The following is an 8,664-nucleotide window of genomic DNA, read 5'->3' as shown; positions in this document are numbered from 1 at the left end:
TTTGACATGCATGGGCCTAGTTCATCCCGGAGGCTCCGGCAAGACCATCAAACACAGGTGGACTGGAATGAAGATACGGCGCGTGGATCTTTTAGGGCAGCGCCTCTCTAGCGCCACGCAGCGATCAATATTAAAACCTTCTCGACTCAAGCCACAGCCATAACATGATCCATGAGTCGAACATTTTCGGGACTCTCTGGCGATGCCATTAGAAGAACGGGGATTTTAGCTTATCACTCCAGTTCATGGGTTCAATGGTCTTAGGTCGAGGATTACTTTTCTCTACTTATAACGATAATTTATTGACACTAAACTTTATCTCGTTGTTTTAAACATAGAAATATAGTTTCATTTGAAATATTCATTATATTTTGGTTAAATAAGAAAAACTTAGCTCGGAGTATCCTTTTTAAGAGAAAAAAGACACTGTGATATACGTGACGTCGTTACTTATTTCGCTTTGTTTTTCAAAATTTGTCCGTGTTAATAACTAACTTTACCGTTGGTATTTCCATTACGTACAACTCCATTATCATAATCACTACTGAAGTGAAGAATAGCCTAATAGGTTTTCACAGTCACTGCGGAAGGGAGAAATTAGAGCCATAAAACAGATACAAATCGCCCCACGCAACGATTATAAATTTTTTTTGTAGAATATGCTGACGTCTATTAGCAAAATGTCACATTTCCCGTATTGTTTGTTTAATTTGAGATAATTGTTTCCAAATTTCGTGTTATTATGTTAAATGGTTATTGATCATACATTTAGTAGAACTAGAATCCCACACGAGCGAATAAACTATCGGCGTATTTCTTCTCACCTCTTTCTACCCTCTTTGGTGCACTAGTGCAGTTAGCACCACTGACTAGTGTAACCAAAGAGGGTAGAAAGAGGTGATATTTAGTGCGATATTCTTGAAATTGAATCAAACCAGCTGCAAACCAATAAGTGATTATATAAAAAATTTGGTCTTGCCGAGAATGTGGAAAAATAAGAAATAGTCATCACGTTATGACGCTACTTCCGGATTTTCAGGCATGCGCGTCGCGATTTTTAAATTGACATGATGCTCGTGATTTATTGTTAAGCATGAATAAAGACTGCTCGTGAGGAAATTTGTTTTCAAGCTATCCTATGTCAAAACACTCATTACAGATTACTTTAAAAATGGGATTTTGGATTTAAAAATGGGATTTCGGGTTAAAAATGGGACTTTACGTATATTTCTTATATCCATGTTACATCTATATTTTCTATATCTATGTACCTTAATTTGTGGAGAGAAACGAGTTGGCTTGGAATGTTATTGTGAAATCTTTACTCAGCTACCTAGATTCTTAGAGCCCAGATAGGTGACTCACTGGTTTTTCCAAGCCGAGCCGTTTCCCCTCTCATTTTTTGTATTGTGTTGAATATTTTGTACTTTTTTTATTTGAAAAGGAAATTCAGTTCTCGAATAGTCGCGCAACGCGAAGCATCTTATAGCTATAACTATGTATAGGCTATACCTCAGAACTCGCATTTATTTTGATGTTCAATTACTAAAATCAGTTTAATCTAATCAACGTTTCAATGATGAATTCTTTACCCTACCTTATTACTACATTTAAAGCACCTTGAGACAAACAATAGAAACCTTTAGATCTTCAGTACTCAGATTTAACATTTTGGTTCGCGAAACCCGGGACATGTATTAGTAATAGTGGTGGACTAACAAACTCTCATTGCGTGAACGGAACTGAACTTTGCTGAACGTGAACGTGAACGTGTCTTTTACGACATCATTACGACATCAATATGGATGCCGTAGCTAAATTGAAATCCAAACGGTCAAGTGTGAAATCGGCAACTATGCGTGCAAGAAACCAACTCGAACTTGCGCTACAACAAGTGAACGTTTTGGAAGCGAAAAATGCACTCTTAACTGAGATCGACGAAGAACTCGAGACGCTATACGAAGATACTACGGAACTAGAGAGAGACTATCAAGTATCGCAAAAGTACCTTGATGACCTCACAGTCATGATAACAAGAGGAAAAGCCGCCATGGTTCAAGCTGCCCGTCTTTTCCACCAAAATCAAGTTAACCAGCCCTACATTGAAGCGGACGACGATACAAACTCGGATCATGGAGCTGCGCGCGGAAGGTCCGACAGAACTACTACTACGGTCAAACTTCCTAAACTAGAGATTAGAAAATTCAGTGGAGCGATCAGCGACTCGCAAGGCTTTAGGTCACACTTTAAAGGCGCTATTCATCAAAATGAGAGGATCAGCCAAACAGATAAGTTCAATTATTTACTATCTTATCTGGAAGGACCGGCTTACAGAGCTGTACAAGGTTTAGCCTTAACCTCAGAGAACTATGAGGCCGCAATTAACACGTTAAAAGACAGGTTCGGACGAACCACTTTAATCATAAGCGAACATATGAACAATCTTCTAAACCTGCCGGCAGTCAAAAAGGCGAATGATGTTCAAAGCCCCAGAAAGTTGTACGATTCGTGTACAGTTCAAGTTAGAAGTTTGCAATCACTCGGAGTAGTCGATAGCTCGTACGGCAGTTTATTATGTCCTATAATTACTCAGCGACTGCCTGAAGAAATTACCCTCGCCTTCAGTCGAGCTCATGCGGAAGAACAGTTAAAGATTGAAGCATTAATGTCATTTCTACACCTAGAAATAGCAAGTAGAGAGCGCGCTTCGATTTTATCCAAACCTGCCGAGCAAGAGAAGAAACTGTCTCATCCTGAACAAACAGTCTCTCACCGCCAATCAAAATCAGGGAGTAGACAATTAGAAAAACCGACAAGTGGTTCCTCCTTGACTGTAGCGACTGAAGCCAGACCTTGTCTATTCTGTGATGTCAACGATCATAGCACTACGAAATGTAACAAATTGTCACTGGACGAGAAAAAGGCAGTCCTAATCAGGTAGAAACGTTGTTTTCGCTGCTTACGAGAACGTCACCAGGCGAAAGATTGTAGGACGAGGTTTCGCAACTGTAAAAGATGTCACAGAGCCCATCATGTGACACTTTGTGATCAAGCACCTATGGGGGATGTAGATCTCAAGGCTCCTATGAGCTCTGATACTCAGTCAAGCGCTGACGATGTAAACCAAGCTACACAGATGACGACAGGAATCCATAAAAACAAGGGAGCTATCCTTCTTCAAACCGCTTTAGTTGAAGCCAGAAATCCAGTCGGAACTCGCACTAAACACGTACGTTTCCTCCTAGATAGCGGAAGCCAAGTAACGTATGTGAAAGAAGGTCTTGCCATGGAATTGGGCCTAGAAATCATAGGCGAAGAAATTCTTGAAACATCTAGTTTCGGAAGTACTAAGCCCGTAAGAGCAACAACACAGAAAAAAAGTGTTTAGGTTTGCAACATCTGAACATGTTATAAAGTTAAACATTGGTGTGAGGTAATGTTTATTGCTTCAATGTTGATGTCTAATTACATATCTGTTTCTCTATAAGGATCCTTAAAATGTGTTGCAAATAGAAACACTTCTTATTTTATCACGTTTAAGAGGTAAACACAGAATAATCTTAACACTAAGCTAAACATCAACGTTTGCCAGGTGTTATTTAATGTAACATGTTTTTAATACGTTGGTATACACTTCAAGTAAAGTAAAACGGCTGGCTTAAAGTATTTTCATAAAGAATATAGCATAAAAAATAAATTAATATTAGCTATTGGTTTTATTATGTCATATTTTGCTGATTTATTAGTATTTCGTTCTTATAATCCTTAGTTCTAAAATAATAATTTAGAAAATGTTTGGATCTAGTGATCATTTTACGTAGGACGGAAATTGTTTTAAGTTAATTTAATTTACATTCCATCGGGAAAAACCCAAAGTGCGGATTTTTCGGTGTAATGGTATTGTCCCATTGGACAGCATCGTAAATCTGCCAAAGTGAGGGTTTTACGGTCGAATGGGATTCGGCGCAATGCTACTGACGTGCTTAAATAAAGCTAATTTGAAGTTCAATGGAAATTTTCTGTTTACCCACTAGAAGCGGCACGGGTTTTTGTGAAAACAATGTATCTTATTTCGCAGGAATTATTTCAACCTATGTATTTAAACCGACGCACGTCGTAACACCATTCAAAAACCTGCAAATATCTTTAAATCTAAGCTTTTAAACCCTTAAACACGATAGGAAGCTAAGCTTATAAACCTTTAGTCATGTTTAAAACCTAAACATGTAATCCTGAAAACATGTTATACAACTAGGCATATAATCGTGTAAACACGTCTTGTTACTAAGCATTATAATATAATAACATGACATATACCACCTTAAACATGTTTAAATACTAGATATGACAAGCGATCAACACATTTTGAACCTAAACACCATTCTTACTTAAATATGAGTGTTTTTAAACATGATAAAATATCTGTTGCATTGTCGTGTTTAGGCAAGTGTTTAGTTTCTAAACACTTTTTTTTCTGTGAAGAAAGAAAGTAAAATTGCGTCTAGGAAGTCGCCACGACCCGAAGAAGCACGTAATCATAGACGCTTATGAAACACCGGAAATATGTGGTTCATGTTTCTCAATTCCAAGCGAAGAAGTCGTTCATGAAATGCCAAGCAGAGGTTATCCTATGGCCGACTCTACTACCCCAGTCACGTCAGGAAATCGCCCTCCACAAATGGTTGATGTATTAATCGGAGCAGACTTTCTTTGGGCAGTAAGCAGCGGTAAAAGCGAGCAAATCGGTCATAAATTGACGGCATTCGAAACAATCTTTGGCTGGACACTTCTCGGTCCTGCAGCGGTTTCTTCTCACTCTTTGGGAATCAACACGGTCGCAATTATGTGCGTCTCAACGCATGAACCCCAAGAAGACGTCCTTCTAACGGAGCTTCGCAAATTCTGGGAAACTGAGTCATACGCGATAGACGACGACGACTCCCTATCTGCAAAAGAGCAATTACAGCGATTTGAAGATACCACAATTCATGAAAATGGTCGTTATAAGGTCCGCTTGCCATGGAAAACTATTGACTTCGATTTGGAGGATAATTACGCCGTTGCTGTCAAACGTACGTCAAGTTTGGTAAACAAGCTCAAATAAGACCCACAACGCTTCCTGGAGTATAATTCCATTTTCAAGAGCCAGCTGGACAATGGAGTAATTGAAAAGGTCGATCCGGAAAACGCACAAGGGGCTCGCGTATACTACATGCCTCACCGTTGCGTCATTCGCGAAAGTAGCTCGACGACACCGATCAGAGTCGTTCATGATGCGTCTTCTCATGCTGCAAATGTCCCATCTCTTAACGACTGCCTAGAAACGGGTCCAAAGCTCAACCCTGAACTTTTTGACGTGTTACTTCGTTTCCGCGAAACGGAAATAGCCTTTTCTGCAGACATCTCGAAAGCTTTCCTGCAAATACTCATTCACGAAGAGGATCGAGATGCCTTGAGGTTCTTGTGGGCAGACATAGATAACCCTCATGACAGTTGCCGCTTTAAAATTTATCGAATGACAAGGATACCATTTGGAGCTACTAGCAGTCCTTACCTTTTGGCCGCTACTCTTCATCTTCACATGAAGAAATATGAACTTAGTCACCCTGAAGTCATTAAAGTTCTTCGGAAATCAATGTACGTAGATGACTTAATTTGTGGCGAACAATCTGTCCACGACGCACTAAAGTTAGCAAAGGTCGCCGATGAAATACTAAAGGAGGCTGGAATGCATTTGGCAAAATGGACTAGTAATGCTCTTGACTTAAGAAACGCCATGAATCAACCATCGATGCCTATGAACAGCCAAGTACGCCTAGGCCCCGCAAATGTCCTGGGCTTGCGTTGGGATACCGCTAGCGACACCTTACCCTTCGATTTAACAGATCTTTTCCGATTCATACAAAACCGAGGCTACACAAAAAGATGGGTCTTAAAAGCCGTGGCCAAAGTATTTGACCCTTTGGGGTTCATATCTCCTTTCACGGTCAGAGCGAAGATGTTGTTTCAATTAATCTGGAAACAGACAAATCACCATTCACTGGACTGGGACGACGAACTCCCTGAAGACATGAGAGCCACCTTCGAAACATGGTGCTGCGAACTCGCAGACCTCAAGTCGCTTCGCGTATCACGTTATTATTTCAAGGACGTTGAAGAACAAAACAATCAAAAGCTGGAACTTTCATGTTTTGTGATGCTAGCCTGCAGGCGTATGCTGCCGTTGCGTACCTTAAATTTCAAGATCAATATGGGACCGTTGGATCGATCTTAGTCACCTCAAAAACACGAATTGCCCCCATCAAGAAAGTCACGATTCCACGGCTGGAATTAATGGGAGCCGTGCTAGCCGCGAAATTAGCTAATTCTACAGGGCCGGTAGGCCCTTGTAGATATGACATGACACCCTTCCGTAATGTTAAAAGAAAATTCACAGTTTTTAGGGTTAGCGTCCCATAGAAAAAGCATTAAAAAATTTTCGGGTTTTTAAGGCAATTGAGACAGGCCATACGGAAAAACTATAGCGAAGTTAGTTTTCGGAATACTTCTAAATTAACAAGCATTTCTTAAATGAGAAACTTACCTGTTTCGATTTTTAATTAATGAATTCTAATTTTTGTAATTTAACTAATTAAGATAGTACGTCAAAAAATTACTTTTGGGTCAGATGTCAGCCTAACCTTATAGCGCGCTTAAACCTATTTCTTCATTTCGTTCTCGTTGACAACTAGAAGGGCCTAGGTTTGTGGGTGCTAACAAGATACGTTGACAAATTTCAAATGTTGGGTTTCTTGCTGATTTTCCTAATTTCTTAGCAGTAGACGCTGGTATTTCATCCGAGCTTGAGCACCTTTATATGTATTTTCTAATTAACTGTAGCACCCTTAATAAGAAATACGTCGTTATCAGGTCGAATTTTCGTCTAGAAAAGTAATTCAGGTAAATAATTACAGTTAATAGAGGTTTTCATATCATTTAAAGTAAGCTTTTCGACGTTCTTTACGGCCAAGGCTTAAGTTTTAGTTTGTCTATATAATATAGTGTTTATAGTGTCTTTCCTTTTAAAGATTATAAGAAAGCTTATTTCCAGCACTGTTTTGGTTTGGAATTACAAAAATACGCAGTCTGCTTCGATTCATGCTACAAATCCTAACCCTAGGGCCTAGGTTTTACGCTACGGAACTTAATACTGTATTCATCATGACTGTTTGTTGACGCCTCTAGTTTTAAGTAAAAAATGGCATATCTATCCAAGTTATTATGGTTTAGAAATAAACGGTAGTGTTTTCACCCTGTGAAGAATTCAATTTCAAACTATTACAGGAAAGATGACAAAATGCTCAATGTGTTTTCCCTACGGCAGTTAAAAGAGTGTTGTTTACGTTAGCGCATTTAATTCAACATTCTCATACACGGTTTCATTATTTGTTAATCTCACTAAAATGCTACTAATTGTGAAGGTGTGTGATATAATTCCTGAAACTAAACCAATGTAGAGGACCAGATTATTCGTTGAAACAATTTTGATCATATTGAATCAGTCATACTGTGATGTTACGTTATCATTTGTTACCAACAGTGGATTGTTTTATTCATAAGTAACAGTGGTACTGGTTAATGCAGTAGGACAGTGTCGTTATATAATTTAATTACTGAAACAATTTTCAGGTTTACATCACAGATTCTCTCAACGTAACCACGTTAGAAACGGAGGGTTAAGTTGTTTGCTATCTCCACAGTCCACATTGCCGTTTGTTTATTGGTTTAAATTGCTATGAATTGTATAGGTATTTGATTTAATTACTAGTATTCAAGCTAAACTATAGAATAACATCATTCATTAACATATTGTATAGATAATCTCCTAGCACAGGATATGATAAAAATTGAACGCAATTTGTTGGAAATAATCAAAAACTCCTCTATACATTAGAATTAAGGTGAATTAATTGTTGAAAGTCATTTTATAAGCTTAATGAGCACAGACGACGAGTCAATTTTTACGTAATTAAGTATAATTAATGTGAAATTAAACCCCAAATATTCATTTTTTGGATGAAAACTCAGATAACTCTTAAATGATGTTCTTGATTAAGATTGTATCTACCCAAGCCGTTAGTAAAGCCCCATGTTTTCTCTTTCACACTTAAACTAATTTAAATTATCTCCAAAGTACCTTAATAGGCGCGAAATTCAAAAGTTTAGCGTAAAATGAGAATCGAAAACTCCACTGAAAATTGTAATTAAGGTGATGCATACATTTAAACTCATTTTATAACCTAAATGTACTCTGCCAAAACACAATCCTACGTTAATTTTAACTCAATTTAATATAATTAACGTGAAATTAAACCAAAATATACATTATTGGATAAAATCTCAAATAACTTTTAAATAAACTGTTTAATTATGATTAAAACTACCCAAGCCATTGGTAAAGCCCAATATTTTCTATTTCACACTTAAGTTAATTTAAACTATCTTTAAAGTACATTAATTGCCGCGAAATTCAAAAGTTTAGGGTAACATAATGATGAATATATGGCAAAAATATTAAACTGCACTAAACATTGCAATTAGGGTAAAAAAAATAATTTTTAAGCTTAATCCACTCTCACGAACCACGCTCAAATTAAGATTAAAACCTCACAAGTTTTTCGTACA

At 37.8% G+C, this 8,664-nt stretch overlaps 1 protein-coding gene across 1 annotated transcript; it reads left to right on the top strand.

Moving 5' to 3' along the window:
* Nucleotides 1-3,058: 3,058 nt before the first annotated feature.
* On the top strand, nucleotides 3,059-5,505 carry LOC149584727 (uncharacterized). The gene is made up of 4 exons (XM_089863501.1): nucleotides 3,059-3,355; nucleotides 4,487-5,086; nucleotides 5,144-5,449; nucleotides 5,494-5,505. The coding sequence occupies exons 1-4, from the start codon at nucleotides 3,059-3,061 to the stop codon at nucleotides 5,503-5,505; spliced, it is 1,215 nt and encodes a 404-aa protein (XP_089719627.1).
* Nucleotides 5,506-8,664: the final 3,159 nt, after the last annotated feature.

This window comes from Phalangium opilio, unplaced genomic scaffold (genome assembly GCF_054372755.1).
Source record: "Phalangium opilio isolate 3A_F unplaced genomic scaffold, DU_Popi_V2 ptg001170l_1, whole genome shotgun sequence".
Classification (NCBI taxonomy): Eukaryota; Metazoa; Arthropoda; class Arachnida; order Opiliones; family Phalangiidae; genus Phalangium; species Phalangium opilio.
Note: the sequence above shows the minus strand (reverse complement) of the source record. Positions and strands in the feature narration are given on the sequence as shown.

Coding starts and splice junctions, on each gene's coding strand:
- LOC149584727 (XM_089863501.1), top strand. CDS start 3,059: ATGGGGGATGTAGATCTCAAGGCTCCTATGAGCTCTGATACTCAGTCA. Junction 3,356..4,486: donor GTTTCGGAAGTACTAAGCCC/GTAAGAGCAACA, acceptor CTGTGAAGAAAG/AAAGTAAAATTGCGTCTAGG. Junction 5,087..5,143: donor TCAAACGTACGTCAAGTTTG/GTAAACAAGCTC, acceptor TCCATTTTCAAG/AGCCAGCTGGACAATGGAGT.